This window comes from Amphiura filiformis, chromosome 10 (assembly GCF_039555335.1).
Source record: "Amphiura filiformis chromosome 10, Afil_fr2py, whole genome shotgun sequence".
Lineage (NCBI taxonomy): Eukaryota > Metazoa > Echinodermata > Ophiuroidea > Amphilepidida > Amphiuridae > Amphiura > Amphiura filiformis.
In genome coordinates, this window is record NC_092637.1 from 36,114,238 (window position 1) to 36,138,899 (window position 24,662).

The following is a 24,662-nucleotide window of genomic DNA, read 5'->3' on the forward strand; positions in this document are numbered from 1 at the left end:
TGTGATGATAGAAGAACATAAAGTTCGTTGCCCTTGACACTTTATCGCTAATTAATGGTCTGTCACGTGACGCGTTTCAACAAATCGCAGTGCGCGATTTTGAATAATGGGTCGTGGGGTAATAGAATATATTAAAAAGGGCTAAAACAGGTGGACCATAATTATACAAGATGACACCATTACAAAATATTCAGCATTTTACAAATGAAATACATGTAGGTCTATATCTAAAATAACATAAACACGGGAAACACACACAAGCGCATAATATCATGATCATGTTTTGTAATACTGAACAAATTGTAAAATTCCACTGTCGTGTGTTTTAAGATGTTAAAATTCAACCTATAGAACTATAAAGTTCAGTTGATATTGATATATTAATTTATTCTCTCATCTCCGTTCACCGTAGTACTAGTAGGAGGTCAAAATCGATGTCAACTGGTTCAGTGCTCTCTGTGTTCGGAACCACGATATTAAATGATCACAACATAAAGTCAATTGGTTACAAACCATGCGTGAATAAGTTACTAAAATATGACCTGTGGCGCAATCGATACCATTGATAGCTAACTTATGTACAGTGATTGATTTTCTTGACCAGTTAAATGCTACTGACCTGGGCAATGGCCTGGCGGTGTTTTTAAACTTTAAGATATTTCCCTAATATTCAAACTACTATTATCAATGTAGCAATTAATATTGCCTATTGTTTTAATACACTCAAAGTATATGACGGATACTGTATTCGTGCAAATGCATTCGTCAAGATAATCGCACTTGCCATGGAGTTATTGCATTTAGCTCTCGAGCCTATCGGCTCTCGAGCTAAATGCATTAACTCCACGGCGCGTGCGATTATCTTGACTAAACATTGCACTCAGATCATTATCCTTATCATATGTTGTGTTGAATGACAGTTTAAAGCTACTTTGCTTGATTATCTACCAACACGTATGAGCATACACAGTGATACTTATAACTTGTTTTATTTAAAATCTCAGAACATTAACTTTGGTATCAAATTAGAACGTACATTCTGGGCTTTATAATGAATGCAAATTTGATAGCATTGAAAATGATTAAAGGTGCTTACTTATTTCAAATAAGTAATTTTTTAGTAAAATATGAAACAACACCACCCTATTGAGTACACCAGCCCCCCGGGGGAGGGGCACTTCAATATGAAATGGATATAGGTGTAGGGCTGGCACTTTCGCAGTAAGGGGCATTCAGTGAGAGCAAAATGTAAAAAATATGGGGTCATTGGGTGAGAGCATGATTTTTGGCATTCGGCGAGACCAAACTGTATAAAATACGGGGTCATTGGGGGAGAACATCCCTCTTGGGACCTTCGGTGAGAGCCGAAACAGCGTCAAAAACCTCGAAAATCGAAATTTTAGTTCAAAAAGGCTTCAAATTTCTTTGTTTTTTCAAAAATAGGTAACAAAATCGGTGATAAATGAAAGTTGCTGTTCAAATTGAAAAATAAGGTTCTTTGGGTGACAGATCAAATGGAAAAATAAGGGGTCTTCGGGTGACAGAACATGTGTTCGTAAAAAAATATGGGGTCTTTGGGTGAGAGCGACGCTGAAAAGGGGGTCTTAACAGCCCTACATACGCGTCACCTCCAAAGTGGGAGTGCCCCCCCCGGGACACCAGCTAGCAGGACACGTGGCAAGAAGCGAAAAGGTGGACTTGTTTATCCATACACAGGAGGGTTGGAAAATTGTGCAAAAAAGAAGGTCCATATTACGCCATTTGGTATATCATTCATGTAATTTTTACACTTCTTTCAGGGTCTGTAAAATAGAGAATTGATTATTTATGTTCACCCAGACATGTGACACACATAATAGCATACATTCATGGGCGTCTTGTAAGTAAAACGCTCTAAAAAGGCTTAGGAAAACTTTAATTATCGCAATTATATATCTGGACCAGTTTAGGTTTGCAAATTGGGATCCCACAAATTTGGCATGTTTAGGTGGGGGGCAAAGGCTTTTTGGCAGGCCGGGGTGTGTGCAAGAGATTTTTGGTGGGCCGAGAGGGCGGGGTGTAGCAATTTTTGGCAGGCCGTTTGGAAATTTACCCCCCCCCCTGCAACTTTGTTCCATAACCATTAAGGTATATAGGACGTTTTTTGTTTTTGCTATATTAGCCCCCGAATGAAATGTATTTAATTATGTTTGTACTCACTCAGGTAGCATTGTGTGTGAATTTTACATTCGAACTAAGTGCAATGATTCTTTTTTATGGGCATTTTAGTGTCTAAAATGGCCCAGAATGAGGGTTTTTCAATATTGCCGTCCATTTCTAATCGTCGCCCCCATAGACTTTAACATGTAAAATAAAAAGGCTCATAAAAATTTAATAGTACCTAGTTCGGATGTAAAATTCACGCAAAATGCTACCTGAGTGAGTACAAACATAAATAACGGCCTTGGACTCATAATCTGAGAGCTTGCTTGATGTGCATGGGTTCGAGTCCACGTCCCACCACCGTGTTGCGCCCTAGGGCAAGGCGCTTTGCCTCGCTTGTCTCACCCCACCCAGGTGCAATGGGAAGCTGTTAGGGGTTGTCACAGTCGTTGTACTGATGAACCCTGCGCCAATTGAAGGCTGCAAACGTGTTCTAATATTCTAATGACGGCGGAATAAATGTAAAGCGCTTTGAGGCTGTTTACGGCATAAAGCGCTATATAAATATCTAATTTTTTTTCAATTAAATACTTTTCATTCGGGGGCTATGTATTCCTTGTACAATGACACTTCACAATAAAAATGTCCATTGGAAACAAAGGTGCCCGGCTCATAATCATTGCACAGTCCCTAACTTGTTCGTTGGGTATTGGTCTTTAGTAGCCCCCCCCCTCCAATAAGACATTAATAAGAAATTATTCAAGAGAGAGGAAAACGAAAGATACGGGATAAAGCACAAGCCATCGTGTTTGATAAGCCTGGAGGGGGGTAGCAATTTTAGTTCTAGTAAATTAATTACGAACACTAATTGAAGGTTAAAACATTCTGTTTTGAGCAGGGGAGTAATCCCGGAAGGGGGGGGGGGGGTCACTCCCATTGTGGCCTGTACACCATCCGCGATAATCAACTTTTGAAAAATACCCTAAACAAGGATTTAACCCTTGGCTTAAACGATACCCTAAACAGGGATTTTATTCCTTGCATCAAATTTCATACCCTAAATTTCATTTTCGCGTATTAGCAATTGCAATTTTGCTACCCTTTTTTTTTCTCCAATTTTTCATGTTTTTGACACCCTAAACACGATACGCGCGTATCGTGCCTACCCACGAAAAACTACCCTTTTTACGCGTTTTCATTATCGCGGATGGTGTACAGGCCACAATGGGAGTGACCCCCCCCCCCCGGGGGGTAATACTTTCATAACTTGTTTACTCGATGTTTCTGGAATATAATTGCAGCAATAATATAGCCATTTGCCTTAGTAATTTAGATTAATTGATGCTCCCATTGTCATACTTATCATATTATTAAACAAGGTTCACTTAATAATTGCACCCATTGAAAATCTACAGTGGTAGGGTATTCTAAAAGAAATCCCAAATCTGTATTTATATGAAGATTTATTGATGTCTTGCCTTTATAAAAATGTATACTTTTATATGTCTTGCTCGAATAATTACAACGTTATTGCATTTTTACTGCATGCATGTCTGAGAGTACACAGCTACCGTAATACAGATTATCGCATTCAATTGCCATAATACCATAATACCATAATCATAACTTATACCAAATCTGGTTACGAAAATAATAGCCTTTATTCCAATTATTTGAAACACTGAAGTATGGTTGAAAATTATAAACATGTAAAAAGTCCCAGTTTGAGAGTGCTCAATACCCAGATGGGTAGAGCTGTAATACAAATTGATATGGTTTACACACCAAGTGCCACAACACTGTGTTTCATGCCCTGCAATCTTCAGGTGACTGATTAGCTAAGCACAAATTTAAAACTACTTCTTTTTAACACGGCTTGCTGGCCTGTTGCCATGCCTACATTTACTTATTAACTCACTTCTTCTATTTAACAGATCCTTTCCTTTGATACGTTTTTCACACAAAATTGTAAACTTCTCCTCCAAACACAAATTGCAAATCCCTGACTTTCTCTTGAAGGTATTTGATTTCTTAACAATTTCCCAATTGATTGCATAATCTACCTCATTCTCTTTCAATTTCCATACATACTTAATTCAGTTTCTTTTCTGTATTTATCTGATCTGAATGACTTTGAGTGGTTATTATAAGTAAGCAGTTAATCGGGCCGTGCTATTTGGACTACCACATCTTGAAAACATTTTTATGGCGATTATCCAAAGCTACATTATATGATAAAAGTGGTTTTCCAAGTAAAGTGTCTGGATTCGAGCCGCTAGACCAATAGACCATTTCCGATGCACCAAATCTGTATTCACTTTGACCAAAATATGTGATGCGATCAAGCAAAATCAGTCGGAACTCGGAAATATTAAATTTCAGCTTCTTATTGGATAGTGAAAAGTATTTACAAAGCTGCATTTTGCAGAAAACCCCATTGAAATTGAACAACTAGTTCCAAATATATGAGTAATTAAATAATTTAAAAACAGCAGGAAACATAAGGAAACATTTGAGAAAGGTTTTTTAACACAAGTCTCCACATACATAAATGACAGCCAGTGAAAAGGAAACATTTCCTTTGTTTGGCTCTATCTCAAAATCAATATTTCCGAGTTCCGACTGATTTTGCTTGATCGCATCACATATATTGACAGCCAAAATAGCATCTCATCAAATAACTTTTATTTTGTAGCCAAGATTTAAGGGGTGGGGTATGAACGTTTGGACAGTATTTATTGTGGGACATTAGAGCACATCAGAGATATCGAATTGCATTCTGAATACGAAGAATGTCCTTCTGATATCAAATAATTTTGATTTTTTGAAATTCGCAATGTAATACACATTTTATGGAAAATCATAAAAAATTGATATTTTTGATATTTAACAGTACTCGAAGTAAACTTTATAAATCTGATGATTTATACTTAAAGTGTATGTAGGTGGGATAAAAAGCCGTCGATCAATTGAAGATTTTTTCCCAAAACACCAAAATTAATTAGGTCTTTTTGGGGAAAATATCCATATCTTCAATATGAAAGGTCAAAATTTTCAATTGATCGTCGGCTTTTCCTCCCAGCTACATACACTTTAAGAATATATGATTAGATTTATAAAATTTACTTCGAGGATTGTTATATATCAAAAATGTGAAAAATATCAATTTTTAATAATTTATCATAAAATTTGTATTAATTCGTGAATTTCAAAAATTAAAATTATTTGATATCAGAAAGACATTCTTCGTATTCAGAATGCAATTCGATATGTCTGATGTGCTCTTATGTCCCACAAAAAATACTGTCGAAACGCTTAAAACGCTCATTCCAGATCCCTTAAGAGTACAAGTATGTGTAATTTCAATCTCCTGGCACGTAAGATAACAGAGATGTGATGGTGGAGGTAGAACTTTTTGAATGACCCTACCCACAGTGAGAGTAGTCCGACGAGTAGGACCTGTTTTTTTTTTCTTACTATACTCTAACTCTGATCGCTCAAGAAAGATTAACCACAAAATCCACTAACCGCCCCTCCTCTCTCTTTTTTTTTGGGGGGGGCGCAGTCACTGGACTTTCGCGATTCGTCTTTCTTGCGCCATGTGAGATAGTGATCATAGTGTGAAATGTGTATAGTCTGGTAACTTAGAAAAAAAGGACTTACTCGTCGGACTACAGTGAGAGGGTGAAAATGCGACCCATATCATGAGCGGCACATATGTCTATCATTTCCTACTGTGTATTATACCCACCCCACCTCCTCCCCGGGGAAAATATTACATGTAATGCACAGTTTACACGAGGACTCTATTGCTGGAAATTTATTTCCAGCAAGGGAAAGTCCTCGTGTATATTGGTAATTTTCCCGGGGTAATTTTGCCAGGCAATACCACTGGACCTCTGACCTTTCATAGTTTCCTCAAAATAGAACCGGTGCTATTTTTTCAAGACAGTACTATACACTCTCCAGAGAGTTTCTCTGGAATGTTGATGGCTTTTGCACACTTTTGTTATGTATTTACCTGGTTATGGTTTTATAGGTCACATATGGGGGCCCCAGATACAGTTGATTCAGGTCATATTGCTGGAAACAAATGTCCCCATGTAAATTGCATCGCCAGGGCAAGTCATCCATCAAAATCAAATTTATGGTTATTATGTAGGCAAGGGTAAAGTCCTCATGTAAATAGGCCTTAAATGAAAGTTACTTAAGAATTTGACCAGGTATTTATTATAGTAAATTTAATATTGACAGGTATTTCCCAGTATTTCCGGTACCTTCTTTTATTATGTCAAAATTTCCACACCTTTATTAATCTTCAACCTCCCAAATTTGCACGTTATTTCAGGGTTTTTTTCCACAAAGTCCTCTGCGGTGTATGGTGGTATTATCAGTGGCGGCGCTACGGGGAGGGGGGGATATATTTTCTTGCCCCCACCCCCCAGTTTGCCCCCACCCACACTTTTGAGGCAAAACCCCCAAAATCACGTAAATTTCCACTTTTTGCGGCAATTGTGCGCAAAATTTGCCAATTTTGCCCCCCCTGAAATTCACTTTGCCTCCCCCCCCAAAAAAAAATTTACTGGCATTTGGCAGCTAGTACTTTGATATGCCCAACCCTGAATTATATCAAGCAACTAATAATTAAAATGTTTCTTTTGCCAATTCCTTATTTATATTGAAGTAAATCATATGATATAGTAATAGGCCCAATGTTAATAATAAAGGCCCAGGTAGAATCACAGTAATCATGGTATATAATCGAAAGGTGTAAAAACCAACATATAATGTACAGTCTTTCGTAATCATGGTAAATTTAAGTTTAGATTGACCTTTTCGGTAAATCCCATAAGCCTTTGCGAGTCCCGGTTGCGAGTACACATGAGAACTCGTCATTTGACGTCACGCTGACTTGAAATGCGCAGTGACGATGTTCGATAAACGATGTGCGCATTGTCGCAGATCGGCGTGACGTCAATGACGAGTTCTCAGGAGTATAGGCATGGGATTTACCGAAAAGTTCAATTGATTACAGGAGATAATTACTATAATTATAATACTATTGCCTATGTCAGAGAAGATGAGTTTCTTCTCATCTTCTCTGCCTATGTGCATGCTCAAAGACTTGAAATGAGCAATGTATATAATGTTTCAAATAATGTTTCAAGTCTATTAAAAACACACTTCATTACAGAATCCAAAATTATAGGCGCCATTATTTCTTGTGGGACGTGAGAACACATCAGACATATCGAATGACATTCTGAATACAAAGAATGTCCTTCTGATATATCAAATAATTTTTTTTTTTTTTGCAATTAATACTAATAGTCCTCGAAGTAAAATTGATAAATCTAATGATATTTACTTAAAGTGTATGTAGCTAGGAAGAAAAGCCGACGATCATTTGAAAATTGTGACCTTTCGTATTGAAGATATAGATTTAGGTCTTTTGGGAAAAAATTCTTCAACACGAAGTGTCAAAATTTTCAAATGATCGTCGGCTTTTTCTCCCAGCTACACACACTTAAGCATGTTAAGTATATCATTAGATTTATAATTTTACTTGTAGACTGTTAAATATGAAAAAAATCAAATTAATAATTTGCCAAATTATTTGATATCAAAGGATATTCCTCGTATTCAGAATACAGTTCGATATGTCTGATGTGCTCTCTCATGTCCCACAAAAAATACTGTGCAAACGTTGCTATCCGAGCCCTTAAGAGAAGATACTTTTATCATTATTCAACATCACTTGCAAAAAGCAACTTGATTTGAAGAGATACTTTGAAGATGTTACTTACCCGGTACTTCCCTTGAATTGATGTGTTTTGTGTAATAAACTTTAATAAACCGGGGGGGCTGGGCATGGGGCGGCGGCCCCAATAATTTTAGTGGGGGAAGTACCCTAGCCCCCAATAATCTAAGGCACAATTCATAATTTTAGGGTAAAATTAACTATTTTAGGATAAAATACATAATTTTAAGCTAAAATTCATAATTTTAGGGTATAATTCAAAATGTAAGGTACCGGTACAATTCATGTAAAAATGTATGCATCCGCGCTTCGCAACGGAGGGATCCCGTACGAACCAAGGGCCGTCGCTAGACCATTTTCTCAGGAGGGGGGGGGTGCAGTATGGAGATTTTCTTGCTGGTATCAGGGCCGGATTTGCCATTTGCTGCCCCTGGGCGGCAACATGATTGCCACCCCTGGCTCTGCGGATCGAAGTGTTACTCCCTTCCCCACAACAACTGTTGAACCCATCCAATCCGTCCCGCTGACCCGTCCCCATAATAACTCCATGTCTACTTTGGGGTTGTGAAAATAATGACCTTTCTTTTTTTTTTGGGGGGTTCCCAGACCAAAAATGGTCAAAAAATTGGGAATCCCATGTCTTCTTTAGGGGGGTGCCTTTAATTTCTGGATTCTGGAATAGCCCATTGTTAGTAAATAGACGAGTCAATTTAAGGGCTGGGGTATGAACGTTTAGACAGTATTTATTTTGGGACATTAGAGCACATCAGACATATCGAATTGCATTCTGAATACGAAGAATGTCATTCTGATATCAAATATTTTGATTTTTGAAATTCGCAATTTAATACACATTTTATGGCAAATCATTAAAATGGATATTTTTGATATTTAACAGTACTTGAAGTAAACTTTATAAATCTGATGATTTATACTTAAAGTGTATGTAGGTGGGATAAAAAGCCGACGATCAATTGAAAATTTTGACCTTTCGTATTGAAGATATGGATTTTTTTCCCAAAACACCGAACAAAAATAAGGTCTTTTGGGAAAAAATCCATATCTTCAAAATAAAAGGTCAAAATTTTCAATTGACCGTCGGCTTTTCCTCCCTGCTACATACACTTTAAGAATATATCATTAGATTTATATAATTTACTTCGAGGACTACTATATCAAAAATTTGAAAAATATCAAATTTTTATAATTTGTCATAAAATTTGTATTATATTGTGATTTTCAAAAATGAAAATTATTTGATATCAGAAAGACATGCTTCGTATTCAGAATACAATTCGATAGGTCTGAGGTGCTCTCATGTCCCACAAAAAAATACTGTCGAAACGCAATAAACGCTCATTTTAGATCCCTTAAGCACCTAGACAAAATGGAACACCAATGTTTTAGCTTGCTAGTGACTCTAGACACCCTCCTCAACAACATATCCGAAAGGGGCAAAAAAGAACACATGGGGAAAAATGTTAATTGGCATATTTCCAAAATGGAATGGATTGGATGAGATTAGCATTTATTTCGTATTGAGTCACTATCAAGCAAAAACTGTGAGCAAAAAAGTAGTTTCAAGTAGCTTCAGTTACTTTTAAGTCCCAAAAATTATGTAAAATCACAGACATCCGTTTTGGACAAAGGTGCCAGCTTGATTAGAATTAATCTGGCAATTCTGTAAGACAAATCCGATTCCACGAATTCCTACACCTCATTGGCAGCCATTGAATGTGAATGTGAAATGATGCAGGCTTAATGTAATACAATAATAAGATTGATTTTGAAGCAGGGATTTCCCACCTAATGGACAGTTACTACACCAGTTTGGTGCCGTCAGACTTCAGTAGGCCTAATGGCATAAAGAATTCTTACCATCACTTGGCTCGTCAGATTAGTGTAAAGACGGAGATAAAAAGACTAGAGTTCGCGTCTAAAGTTCTGACAACTAGACAGAAAAAAGCCGTACTGCGCAGGTCAGCAACCAATCACAGCGCGCCTTTGCCCTGACGTCAGAAGGGATTTAGTCTTTAAATAAACATTTAAATATAATTCCCGTCGATCATGCCACTGTTTTTCCGTGATTTAGTCTTTTTTTATCTCTGTTTTCATTATAAAAATTAGCATGTTATATGATATCGTTGCTGGCGCTATATTAGTTGGGTCATTTAAGCCATGTCATTGGTCATATCTTTCTTATTGTTATTTAGATTTCTTCCGTTATCACAACCCTTATAATTTGGCATTTATACTGATTTTGTTTCATATCAAGAGAGACACCTTAACCAGTTGGTATCATACCGGTATACTGTCAAGAGTGACATACGTACATCACAGGATTTGTCCGAAGAGAGAGGACTCACAGGTATGTACTCTATTCAGATTATCAGTTCATAGGCAATACAATCAGTGCAAATTGTTTTAAAGTTGGCAAGGATTATGCACTTTCAGTTTCCCACACGTTTGAATGGGAATTGGATTGCGTACTTTCCCAATGTTTGGTGAGCATATTTCTCCAATATTTTGAGAAGTTGACGTCGAATATTCTATTCTATATTGTTTGGCAATAATGTCCTTTGCCAATAGTAGGTTTAAAGTTGTAATTTTGTGTTTTTGATCGTAAAGATCGGATATTTTTTATTCCCGATTCGAATTGTAAACCCCTCGCAAGGGTGCAGAATTTGGCAGGACTTTAACGATAATTTTGCCTTTTTGGACACTAAAATGCATTCGATCCTTAATTTTGTTTCAACCGAGTCTTTAATTAGCAAGCACAATAAGGTGGGTACCAATTTTATATACATTGATGACATTTTAAAGAAATTTTGTCAAATTTCTGACCTGCGCAAATCGTTAAGTGTGTATTTCCCATTGACATCCAAATGGGCGTAAGCCAGTCCTCTACATAGGCACGGCGTGTAGGACTGGCAAGCGAGTCTAGGCACTCGTGTGTTGCCGTATTTGGTAGGTAATAGTACTCATAGTCATAGAGGTGATTAATCCATCGTCATCCTCTGGCCATAAGGATTCAGAAATGTACATTTTGACCTATATGACGTACGGTTATGGAGTTATGGGCGTTCGACTATGGAGTTATGGGCGTTCGCCTATGGTTCGAGAGGTTGCGGGTTCGAATCCTGGTGGTGCCTAGTAGGCCTACGCTCGCGAGAAAAATTGAGTTAGCTTGAAATTCCCTTGGACAAGGAACTTACTTAATTGTCTGCTAACCCGCACGAAACTCAGTGGTTGCGAAGGTTATTTGTGGATTGTCTAGGGTGTGCGTTCTTGAAGCAGCAAAGTCCCTGATTTGTTGTTCAACATGCTTAAGTTTATGGAATAATGTGGGCCATAGTGGTCAGCGACAACCTATAAAGTATGCATATTGACTTATATTTGATGATGCACAACCTTTGTATTGGTGCATGGGATAAGAACTTCCACTTTCTTATCTGTAAAGTGTGCTGAGGCTTGTGGATCAACGTTTAGGCGTTGTGCCTGTGCGTAGCGCACTATAAATCACTGCGCTTTTTTTTAATACTTTTTTTCTTATCTCTCGACCCAAATAAGAGCAAAATTGAATACCTGAGTGGAAGAAGGGCCCAACTCCATTAAAACTGTTTTTGTAATATTAAGAAATTTCATCTTCAGAGGACCTTTCATATCTGAACATAGAGTATTACATGCATTCGAAACTATATATGATGTTTCCATGGCAACGGTACAGGTCTTAATACGAGCTGGAGTTGGGACCTTCCACTGCAAGTGCCAGTTCCGTAAGCAGATGTATTGTAAATAGCTACAGAAATTGGGTAATTATCCATTAATTGTACAAGGAGCATGTAATATGTTAGCAAGAAAGTTTATTGCAGTGAAAAGTAGATTTCATGGATGAACAAAATTCCCCTTTAACCCAATATTCGTGGAGTTGGGCCTCTCTTCCATGAAAACCATGATTAAGTGTACGTGGAAGACTATTTAGAGAGTGGATTTTGGCTCAACTTTCACACACAAGGAAGAACAGTCTGCTAGCAATAAAATGCTGGGTCTAACTCATTTTTGTAAAAAATTGGAGTTGGGCCCTTCTTCCACTCAGCAGGTATTCAATTGTTATTTGATTGTCGGGAATGGTCTTCTTTCCTTCTTTCTTTGTCTTAAGGTTATAGCAACTATTTTAAACTGTTGTGATTTGGTAATTTACAGCATCTTGCGAATGTTAGTGAGCTCATGGCAAAAATTGCATTGATCATTTCATAGCGAGTGTGTAGAATTAAAATATCACAGATATACTTTTCTAGGTCCTGGGGTTCTTGAGGTGTGTTGCAAAAGGGCTGAAACGACAACACTTTAGTAAAACGTACATTACTCGAGAACTCAAGCTTCGAATTTGCCACTGTGTTGACTTGCGGTTAGCACAGCTGAACATGACACCACTGCTCGCACACTGACATTGCATTGACGGGCATGGTTAAATTTGAATTTGGACTGATATATTTATAATAAAAACGCATTCAAAATGCTAGTCGATTTCACATTTTATGTTACCTACAGAAGGTGTGAATTATCCTTTATGCATACATCACTTTTGTTCTGAAATCGACCAAGTAATAATGACACACGCACAATTCTTAAACAACATCTTTTGCACAGAATTCAATGGGATTTGAAAAGTAAAGTGGCAGTTGAAACTCTAGTGATAACACGTTTGCAGTGCATGATGGGGCTTCCTTAAATCATCCTCTGAAGCTACCTGTGAGCAAATTCGTGGCTAGACTTCTCGAGCAAAACGTACATAACTCATTCACAACAATAAATCAAATAAGTTTTCAAAGTATATGATTGTAACTTTTCCAAAACATCAATTTTTTCGTCTACCCTTTACTGTTAAATTAATGTTTTAGTTGAATTTTCTTAAACATTTAAGACCTTCGTGCAGTATGAACTCTGCATATAAGGAGATCGCCTGTAATTTAAAATTAGCACCGCTCATTTGATAGGGGACATTTTGCTGAAGAAAAAAAAAACCTTTTTCTAGTCCGGGCTCAAACGCTATGATCAATCATCTATGACGTGCGATCGCTGCCATAAATGGACAAATTGACATTATGTCAATTTCTTTCAGTAGAACTTGTAATCGACTTTTTAAAGTAAGTAAGCTAATATACGTAAAATGTACATATGTCAATTACCGTAGGAGAAATCGACATTATTTGAAAACTAGTGTCGAATTTATTGCTGTTTATTGGTTGCTGCAACCGGCCTTCCTGAATTTAAAATGTAATCGACATATGCCAATTTAGAAATTGACATATGTCAATTTCCAAATCGCTACGCTACGAATGCGCCCAAAATACACCTCAGAGTACGAGCTATATCACTATTTATGACCCTCTTGTCATCGTTATATAGATTTTTGGGCAGGTCAAAAGGGGTCAACGTATCGACAGCCCGTAGGATTATACATCAGTCGACTTCAGTTGCACGCATTGTATGTCCTTTTGGGTGTAGGCCTATTCTTTTCTGCAACCAATCACATATCTTCAAATTGACATATGTCGATTTATACCATAAAAATGACGTGCGAACAATTTCAACCAATCAGATATGCAGAAGCAGTACGCAGCTAATTACACTACTAAAGTTGACGCAAACAGCACATGTGGTTTTATATAATGGACATATGTCAATTTCCATCCTTGGAAATGACATGTGTCGATTATATGTAAATTAGCTTACTTATGTCAATTACAATTTCTCCTATTGGACAAAATCAACATATGTCAATTTCTTTCTGCGAAATTGACATAATTATGTCGATTTGCCTATTAATGGCAGCAATCGCACGTTATAATCGTCGGGCCACTTTTGACATTCTCACTTAAGCTTGCATCGCGTAAAATTGACTTTCATGATTAGCAATTGCATTTTTCTTTCAGAAAAAAATAAAACGAGTCACGGCGTAAATGTGATATGCAGTAGAATCAGTAGCCTAATATCTTGGCTAACAGAAAAACTTTACTTGGTTTCTTCCTTTAGTTCAGGTTCAAACGCTATGCCCGATTTTACTTAATTGCCCGAGTTGTGGGCCACTGTTTGCCATGTTTGCACGTATCAAGTTTTTACCACGTAAATTTAACTTGTCTTATCTTCAAGTATTTCAGAACAAAACCAAAGGTTTTTCATGTTTTTCTTTCACATAATTGACATAAATAAATAAATATTATGATATTTATTTCAAATTAATAAATTAAAATACCGCTTCAAGTGCCCCATTCAGGTAGAACTCTACAGTAGTCAACCGATTTCTATTGTTGTACAAGGCTCACTCGGTCATTTAATGAGGCAATACAAACGATCGAATTTGGTTTTGAAATTTTGAGTTGCACCGTTTCAATGTAAAATTAATTTTCTCGGCCAAAAGCAATTGTTTTCATTTTTCAGTAAATGTCATGAAAAACTATAATGCTTGATAATATATTTTTTCCAAATCCTAGTGTTAAACTTATGCGTGAAATTTAGTCATTTAGTGTAAGATTTTTGATTTTGATAGGCTTCAACTTGGCCTACGAGCTTTTTTTTGATCAACCTTTTAGCTTTTCAAAGTAATAGAGTTCGATTGATTTTATTAGGCCTACTGTTTACTAATATGCATTGAGATGGCGCTATTACGATCGCAGAGTAGGCCTATATATGATTCACTAAGGTGAAGAGCGACATAATTTGATGCGGTATTGATCCAAAAAGCTGCTTTGTCGATCAAGGAACCAAGAATTTCATCAATAAACATGGTTTCTTATTAAAAATAAATAAAAAACACAGGGATGGTCTCTTATCCCTGGAATAGCGCGGTAGTTGCAATTGACATTGTTGTGTTATTTAAAACATTTACCTTTACAAAAATCCTTAAAATCCCGTGCGTATAGGCTTGTCATCTTTGTTTGAAATACAAAATTATTGGGTTAATAATATTAAGGGGTGGGGTATGAACATTAGAACAGTATTTATTGTGGGACATTAGAGCACATCAGACATATCGAATTGCATTCTGAATACGAAGAATGTCCTTCTGATATCAAATAATTTTGATTTTTGAAATTCGCAATGTAATACACATTTTATGGCAAATGATTAAAATTGATATTTTTGATATTTAACAGTACTCGAAGTAAACTTTATAAATCTGATGATTTATACTTAAAGTGTATGTAGGTGGGATGAAAAGCCGACGATCAATTGAAAATGTTGACCTTTCGTATTGAAGATATGGATTTTTTTTCCCAAAACACCAACAAAAATTAGGACTTTTGGGGGAAAAAAATCCATATCTTCAATATGAAAGGTCAAAATTGTCAATTGATCGTCGGCTTTTCCTCCCAGCTACATACTCTTCAAGAATATGTCATTAGATTTATAAAATTTACTTCGAGGACTGTTATATATCAAAAATGTGAAAAATATCAAATTTTAATAATTTGTTATAAAATTTGTATTATATCGTGAATTTCAAAAATGAAAATTATTTGATATCAGAAAGACATTCTTCGTATTCAGAATGCAATTCGATATGTCTGATGTGCTCTCATGTCCCACAAAAATACTGTCGAAACGCTCAAAACGCTCATTCCAGATCCCTTAAATGTCGCCTAAACATGTTAAATAAGTTCAAATGCTCTTAAAACCTGTAGGGCCTATCCGCGGCGACATGCAATATTGTCAGGTATTACAATTCACAACCGAAAGTTATATCATAATGTGTCCACTTAGAAAATAATCCTTAAGAATTAAATATGCAAATCTATATTCTAAATAAAATAATTCGGCTCCAACAACCCTCCACAACATGATTTCCTAACAATAGTACATTGCAGAAGATGAAATTTATTGCAAATTCAACATTGTCATTTTCAAGGGGCCCAAAGTCGATGTGGTCCACCTTCAAAATTTATAAAACATCACTTTTATATAACTACTAGTCTTAAATTACAACTTTGTTAAGTCCCAGTAATTGTATAGGTTGACTTCATATAAAATGACAAGCCCAAAGTTGACCATTTTCTTATGATTGCATGTAGTGCAAATGTGCCGAATTCGGAAGGCTTGGAAGTCAAATTGGCCACAATATTAAAAATAAATGATTAGATGAGTAGTTATTGGCCCTATTTACTTTTATTTCCATTTCATTTTCAATATACAGATTTTCTATGGTATATCTATTTAAAGTTGGAGTAGGGGAATCTAAATTTGGACCCAAAAGTTGCCCTTTGAATAAATTTCATCTTTGGTAGCCCATACCTTCTTCCTAAAGTCAAAATGGCCACAATATTGAAAATAAATGACTAGATGCGTAGTTATTGGCCCTATTTACTTTTATTTCCATTTTATTTTCAATATTGGGGCCAATTTGACTTTTAATATTTTTACAGGTACAACATATGACTAAAATATAAAGCAAATCTGAGGGGTCAGGTGGGGCGCCTCCTTGATTTCATATGGAGTGACCCGTCATGCTCCTAAAATGTCAAACTCAGCTCAGTAGGCCTACTTTATCTCTAAAGCAAGTAGCAGAAATAGTCGATATTCCATTGTTCTAATCCAGGTCCCTTCTGCAATGAAAGCAAGGATTACTCGACTAGCGATTTTGTAGCCCAAATCTCCCATTTGGGTGCTTTGGTAAATTAACGTGAATTTTGGATATTTGCTTCCGTGAATCATGGTGATAGCCTGCAATGGCAAATTATATGGTTCCCGTGATTATGTCGACCATTTGTCTGTTTATTTATTTGTTTGTTTATACACGCTTGAGGTCCATGGGAAAATCCACTGTCCAAACCTAGAAAAATTAGCGTGTTATTATAGGGGATTTAAATTTTATGTCCCTCCTGTCTCCAGGTGAATTTTGTATGACCCCCCCCATCGCGGGTTGGCATTTTCATTACATACACCCTTCAGACTTGTGTTCTGGTTTGTTTTTAATTAATTTAGCGCTATAGGACCTACTTTCTAAATGTAGGCCTATAGCTATGATAGTCGTGCTATATAAATATATTATGTAGGCCTACCGGTATGTAATAATATGTAGGCCTATGGGGGTGGGTGGGTACAGAGGTGTGTGAGGTGGGTAGTGGGGGTGTATGTAGGGAAACTTAAGTTGTAATTTCGTTCTGGTATACCAGAACGAAATTCAAATTTCACGATATCTTTGCAAAACGAATTAATCTGCAAGAAATATTTTGTAAATAAACATTATGTATAGCCAGAGGTTTCCAGTGGTGTAAAAATCTCAACTTTTTTTTGTTTTTGTGGGGGGTGAGGCTGTGGATCACGAAATGCCCTTTTAAATGTAGACCTATTTCGCGCACATTTTTCAATTCAGCTTTCAACATGAAAATTTTGAGTATTTCCTAGTATGTCATTGGTGGTGTATTCACCAATAAATGCCAATATTTCACACCCGGTTAGTTGTGTCAAACATTCAAATTTACTAGCATTCCAAGTACTTGCAATTCAAAGTTATTAAGTTGATCTGCATCCATGGCGTTGTCTTTTTAAAGACATTTCTTGTTTGGCCTTATGAGGCCAAGTTGAACAGATAACAAACAGCAGACAATCAACAAATAGCCTTGATCAAGGCTCCTTCTTACTTTTTTCTCTATTTATGCCATTGGTCTGTGATGCCATGGACTTGAAAGTAGTAGTTTCTTATACTGGACTCCCTCAGATTTTTATTCAGGTCAGATTTTTGTACCGGGCCAGCCACAGCTGGCCAGTACTTATTAATTGGTTCAAGTTTGTTGTTGTTTCTAACTTTCTATTAGATAGTGTATGAACAAAACAGAAAATAATGTCAAAAAACGATCAAGTTGTCATAGCAAATAGAAATACCAAAATTGGTGTGTGACGACAACAGAAGTTTTGTGTTGATTTTGCATGACTAAGGTAAAATCGGTATATGTTTTAGGAACTTTCTTTCTAAATTGAAAATTGGGCAAATTCGCTGGTCCTCTTACTATGCACATTGACCTTATTAGAGTATAAAGCGCAGGGGACAATATAATACATGTGTCAGTGTGTGGTCATCATGGTCATAGTGCTTTTCAAGCAGGGTCAAGGTTATCTAGCAGCGATCTTGCTATAGGTTAATGAAAATGTTTTGATGTCATTACACATCTATTCCAGAAAACTTCCGTGAAAATTAATTGGCAGTTGGTGGGAGAGAATAATTGGCAGGACAATTGGATCTACATTTAGGAGTTTCACAGGATAATAATTAGATGTTAGGATAGAAGAGGGTGTATGTTATGCCTTGGGTAATAATCAAAAGGCTAGTATGTCAAAAGCTATTTGCACACATGATAAACAATTACCTTCTTTTGGATATGTTGATTAACTTCATATATTTTTGTCTATAATAATGATGATTTGCAGAAAAATCAGAAAATCAGAAAAATGGAGCTTTGGTGCAGATGTATCGAATTACGTTCCTACGTACATGCATATCACTAGTCTTTAACCATGCTATAAACAAAATTAATACAACAGCATTGGGTTTCAGTATGTGTAGGCCTATAATATATTTGTTGTTTATATATTCCAAAAATAATTATTCTTGATATAGTGTTTAACATTCTGTGTGTTTAAATTTTCAAAACCAGATTGTTATGAATTAATCTATACTAAAAGATGCGAATGTTGTTTGCTTTTACAAATTTCATTTGTGCAATCACAATTATACTATATAGACAGTTTTGACGTAACTGTGTAGTACATATTATAACTGATAACGTTTTTATCAATTTATCTTACAGCAAACATGGCAATTTTGAAATATCCTGCTCCTGAAGTAGAATGCACTTTGAGTGAGCTGAGCCGTATCATGGGCCAATTGCTGGACGGGAAAAGTTTTGACGACTTCCAAAGCAGGCTTCAAAAATCGCAAGATGATGGTACATGGCAAAAATTACAACATGTGTTTACCGGGGCAGTCCAAGGCAAGGATAACTGGGCCACTGAGAGTTTCCAGAAAACCTTGCTGTCAAATCGGTACTCAATCCCCAGCTCCACGTTGATCTCAGCCGTGTTGGAGGACGACCCAAAACACAGCGACCAATTACAGAGGGCGGCTAAAATGTTATATGCAACAGCTTGTATCAAGGTAAGACACTTTACCTATAGTCAGTCTACTCTGAAGTACAAAGTACCGACGCGAACGCACACATTGTGCCGACTTTGAAGGCACGCATACAGTGGCGGCACCCTGATTTTATTCGGGGGCGGCAAAGTGAATTTCAGGGGGGGGGCAAAAGCGACAAATTTTGCGCAAAATTGCCGCAAAAAGTGGAAATTTACGTAATTTTGTGTTTTTTCCTTCAAAAGTGGGGTGGGGTCAAACTGGGTGGGGGCAAGAAAAATATCCGGGGCAGATGCCCCCCTTGCCCCACTGCACGCATACCTGCAGCAGGGATGCAGCACTGCGCACTGTTTACGCGCTGTATACGCGCGAGTTGTCACTTTGTACTTCAAGGAGGCGTTATATGACCAACTCCTGAAGAAGTCGTTAAATTAACATGTTAAAATTAATATTTTACGTCATACGTCTACAAAAATCATGTATTTAGTACAAGAACAGAGCTAATGTTCCGTGACCAAATCATTGTAACAAAGGTTTTGAAAGTGTTTGTGACTTGCCTGAAGGGTACTACTGAACAGAATTGCTTGGGCTGTCCTCTTCAAAGTTCTGGCAATTGACCTTTTCGGTAAATCCCATAAGCCTTTGCGCGTATACCTGAGAACTTGTCATTTTACGTCACGCCGATCACGCTGCGTCGATGCGCTCATCGTTTAGCGAACATAGTTACTGCGCATTGCAAGTCGGCGTGACGTCTCAGGGTGTACTCGCAAAGGCTTATGGGATTTACCGAAAAGGTCAATTGTAGGTAGAGGTCAATTAAGGTCAAACAGGGGTCAAAATTTTAAAACTATTTAAAAACATTGATCGTATACGTGTAAAGAATGCTCGCGGAGCGCGCGATAATTTTGAATGCATAACTAAAGATTGTGCACACATTTTAATTTGTTTATTCTTTCTATCTTTCTTTCTTTCTTTCTTTCTTTCTTTCTTTCTTTCTTTCTTTCTTTCTTTCTTTCTTTCTTTCTTTCTTTCTTTCTTTCTTTCTTTCTTTCTTTCTTTCTTTCTTTCTTTCTTTTTCTTTCTTTCTTTCTTTTCTTTCTTTCTTCTTTAATAGAATTAAAAATGCTACTAGTGCCAGATGTTTGCACCAATTTTGACCATTATTATGCTTTGAGAATCTTCCATTCTATACTTTATACACATTTTTAAAAACAAATTATTCTGGATATCTGACACCCGCTTGATCTTAAACGCCCTCAAACTGAAATTGGTGACCAATTTCACCCGATATCGAAGGTCTCTGCACGATCACCGTACATGATGCATGTAGATATCGTAACACTGTTAAGCGACCCACTTTAAACGGTTACAAAATGTAATCGAGAAAATCACATTTTTGACCAAAAATCAAATTTTTGAATTAAAATCCCATTTTGACCTAAAGAAGCATTATATTTTAGACAACAAAAAAAAAATCATTTTTCACCAAAATTTAGATTCTCAAAGCATAATAATGATAAAATCGAATGGATCCTTTCGCACGATATGTAGTAGATGGGTCTCGCTTTGAGTTAAAAAGATATCGTGCTTGGCTATCTAGCACGATATCTTTTAAAACTCACAGTTCATGCAGTTTGACCAATTTTATATCAAACTAGGCCACAAGAAGCACTGACCCAAGCTTAATATAACTTCTACACAGAAAGGGGTCAAAGGTCACGTAAGGGTTATTATTTTTATCATTTAATTTCGCCCATTCTATTGAAATCGCAACGCTCCTTCGCTTCCGCTTAAATATCTATGACCCATTCTTCAGACCCTGCCCTCTATCGGGGCTAATTTAGAATCACAAAAATCTTCAGGTATCCTAAACTGGTGGCGTATATGATAAAGAGTATACATATTATTTTCCACACAACAGACAACACCGGAACTTATTACCAAGATTATTGGCATGGAACAGGGCGAACTGTTGAAACCACCCAGGCCAAGAACATTCTGTCGTCATGCAGAGTTCCCGGACTTGAGACGGACACTTTATCTACTTTCTCAGAGTCGCGACACGTTGTCGTGTTACATAAAGGGTCTGCTTATAAGGTATGTTTCTTTGTCTATTTCCTTTGTATTCATTAAAATTACTAGTTTCTCAGATGTTGTGATGTTTGGGTCGATCCTTCATGTAATTATTTCGTGTAAGCTAATCCTAACCCTAATCCTAACGCTAATCCTAACCCTAATCCTAACCCTAACCCTAATCCTAACCCTAATCCTAACCCTAATCCTAACCCTAATCCTAACCCTAATCCTAACCTTAATCCTAACCCTAAACTAACCCTAACCTTAACCCTAACCCTAACCCTAATTTCGTGTAAAATTACATGAAGGAATAACCGATGTTTGTTAACATTGAAATTACATTTGCAATTTATTATAACTTGTATTTTTTATAATTTGTATATTATTAGGTCGATGTCATCCAAGCAAATGGGCAGCCATTATCGGCAGAGGAGATCTACCAACAACTACGAGCAGTGACTATGGCTAGACACGAAGATGCCTCGCCCAGCATTGCTCCATTCACAGCACTTGATCGTCCAACCTGGGCAAGTATGCGTGAGTCTCTAATCCAAAGAGGCGCAAGTGAATCCATCAATGTCATGGAGAGCGCAATCCTTGCCCTCAGCTTGGAGGAAAGAACCGCTCCAGACACCAGAAGTGAAGTTTTAGAGGCCACCGTCTTGGGAATAATGTGCCCCAGCAAGCTCGCTACTATGATAAAACTATCAACCTCGTAGTATTTAAGGATGGCAAAGCAGGTATTTTAATAGAGCACACGGGTCTAGATGCGTTAGTAGGTTTTGCATTGACGTATTTACTGACATACCTTCCAAAGGATCTGTCATTTGATGAAAACTTGATGACACCCATTCCAGCATGTGCACTAGACTTCCAGATATCTCCTGAAGATCAGAAGAATATGGAGGCCCAGGGCAATGATGCTGGTCGTGTTAATGAGTGAGCTTGACGTACCTGTATTTCCTGACATATTGAAACTAACAAGGAAAAGCGACTTATCGACATTTGGATGTGCCTATCTACACAACTGGCACTTCAGATAACCAAAGGCAACCTGAACCTTTTGATGGTAGAGCCTACCCACGTGCGCCGTTTTATAGATGGTAGGTGTGATCCAACCATGCCAATTACTGAACAGTCACGCGCCTTCCTCGAATCCCTTATCGCCAAAGAACCGCATAGTGTTTTATTTCCAAAGTTTGCAGCTGCTTTTCAGAATCACAAGAACCTGATAAAAGAAACCAAGCAAGGGAAGGCATTTGGACCGCACATTGCAGCCTTGCGTAGCCTCCTAATGGCCGATGCCAATGCCGACGCAACCCTCGTTTCCTACCTGAAGAAGTTACAAGTACCAGAGGTGTATTTCACAGGTTTTGTTGATGATATAGGCGTTGGAACAGCTGTTGGTAATGTGTATGCTCCAGATCAACTTAGTCTGAGCTACTATGTTAAACCTGACAAACTCGCCATCCAGATCGCAGCCAAGGGATTTTACCAACAACGTATTTCAATGTTTCTAGATACTCTGAGGCAAAGTATAGATGCAGTCATGCAGGTCGTGGTGCCTTTTGCTATGGCCTGTCAGATGGGTGCCCTGGAAAGCCTACAGGTGCCCAACCCCAGTGATCGCCCATTCTCCCTTGTCCTTCATGCTGGTGCTGGTGAAGATTTCAAGGAAGACGACAAAGTCAAGCGTTTGATCGAGTTTGCCATGCAGGCTGCACTTTCCGTTGGTTCCAAGAAGTTGGCTGATGGGGAATCTAGCCTTGATGCTGTCCAGGCTACTGTTGCCAGTTTGGAGAACTGTTTCCTATTCAATGCCGGTAAAGGAGCAGTGCTAAATGTATCTGGCGAGCATGAGCTTGAAGCGTGCATCATGGACGGGAAAACAGGCAAGGTTGGAGCTGTAGCATGCTTGAAAAATGTCCAGAACCCAATAAAGGCTGCTAGGCTAGTATTAGACAAGTGCAAACATGTTCTACTGATCGGAGAAGGGGCTGAATCCTTTTGCAAAGAAAATGATCTAACTCCAGTACCAAACAAGTACTTCACAACATCCCTGCGGAAGAGCATTTGAAGCAAGTAGCATCCTCCAAAGCAAATGGCAACCATCCCCAAACTGTAGGTGCGGTTGCTGTAGACATTCAAGGCAATCTTGCAGTTGCTACATCCACTGGTGGGGTCATGAATAAGATGGAAGGAGAGTTGGAGACACAGGAATTCCTGGCGCAGGCTGCTTTGCCGATGAGAGGGTTGCTGTAGCTTGTTCAGGAGATGGAGAGGCTTTTCTAAGAAATGCCATAGCTCATGATGTTGCCAAGCTGATTGACTACAAAGGTCTCTCAATCACAGAAGCCTGCCAGTATTCACTTGAGAAAAATCTACAGAATCACCAAGGTGGCATCGTGGCAGTTGACAAACATGGCAATGTTGCAGTTGAGTTCAACGCTGGAGTCATGTTCGTTGCTTCGGTGGACAAAAATGGGGTCATCGCCTCAGATGTGATGCTGAAAAGAGAGGAACATCACTGGAAAATCAAAGAGGGTGAGCGATGCAGTGTTCATCTTCATGAATATCCTTCAACTCCAGGAGTCACTGTTGTCACATCAAAATCAGACAGGAAATGTGCTGACTTGTTTCAACATCCCCTAGAAGATTATGAAGCCCTGATGATGGAAGCCCGTGACATCGCCCCTGTGCTGCAACAGAAACTCCAAGTGCAGAGATGTGCCATGGTTTCTGAGCCTTCGACCCTTGCTGCGCAGTTGAAGATTGTGCCTCTCCATGGTCTGGACCAAGTCTGGGAACCTGTAACATCAGCAGAGGAAGAATACAAAGAAGAGTACCCAGGTTATGTGTCCTCAAAAAATGGCCCACGGCTTTCCAACGAGAAACTTGATCGAATCAAGAAGACCATTGTATCATCATCATCAAAAGAAGCTGTAAGCAATGCCTTCCATGGTGCGGATTCGAACAACAACCTATTTGCCAAAATTGTGCGTAATGAAGAGGAGCATTGGAGAGTATGGGAAGATGATGACCATGTTGCCTTCCTAACCCCCTTCCCAAACACCCCTGGGTTTACAGTACTGGTCCCAAGAAGACATCTTTCAAGCGACATATTTGCCCTTGAAAGTGAAGACTACAAGAAGCTTATCACTGCTGCCCGTGAAGTGGCCAACTTACTCAAGACAGGTCTTAAAGCTCAACATTGTGCAATGATCTTCGAAGGCTATGAGATTGATTATGCACATGTAAAGCTTATACCAGTATTTGGTTCTGACATCAGATCTCAGATGGCGACCTCCAAGGCAGAATACAGTAAGACCTATACTGGTTTCGTCTCATCTGTAGATGGTCACAAGGCTGATGACAGTGAGCTCCAAAGATTGCATTCTCTCTTAACAACAGATCCGATCAATGCACCCAGATCATGGGAAGACCCCAATACGCATTCAATTGCAGCAATCCGCAGTCCTTGGTACCACAATGTCTTCCAGATACAGAATACACTGTTCCATGCCACAGTGGATTACTTCAATCAACAATGCAAAT

General features: G+C 37.9%; 1 protein-coding gene across 1 annotated transcript; it reads left to right on the forward strand.

The window, feature by feature from the left end:
• Positions 1–10,131: 10,131 nt before the first annotated feature.
• On the forward strand, positions 10,132–22,008 carry LOC140162800 (uncharacterized). Its single transcript, XM_072186105.1, has 4 exons — positions 10,132–10,271; positions 18,709–19,055; positions 20,953–21,128; positions 21,497–22,008. Exons 2-4 carry the CDS (start codon positions 18,714–18,716, stop codon positions 21,564–21,566), a joined length of 588 nt encoding a protein of 195 aa, XP_072042206.1. The 5' UTR covers positions 10,132–10,271; positions 18,709–18,713; the 3' UTR covers positions 21,567–22,008.
• The last annotated feature ends 2,654 nt before the right edge of the window (positions 22,009–24,662 follow it).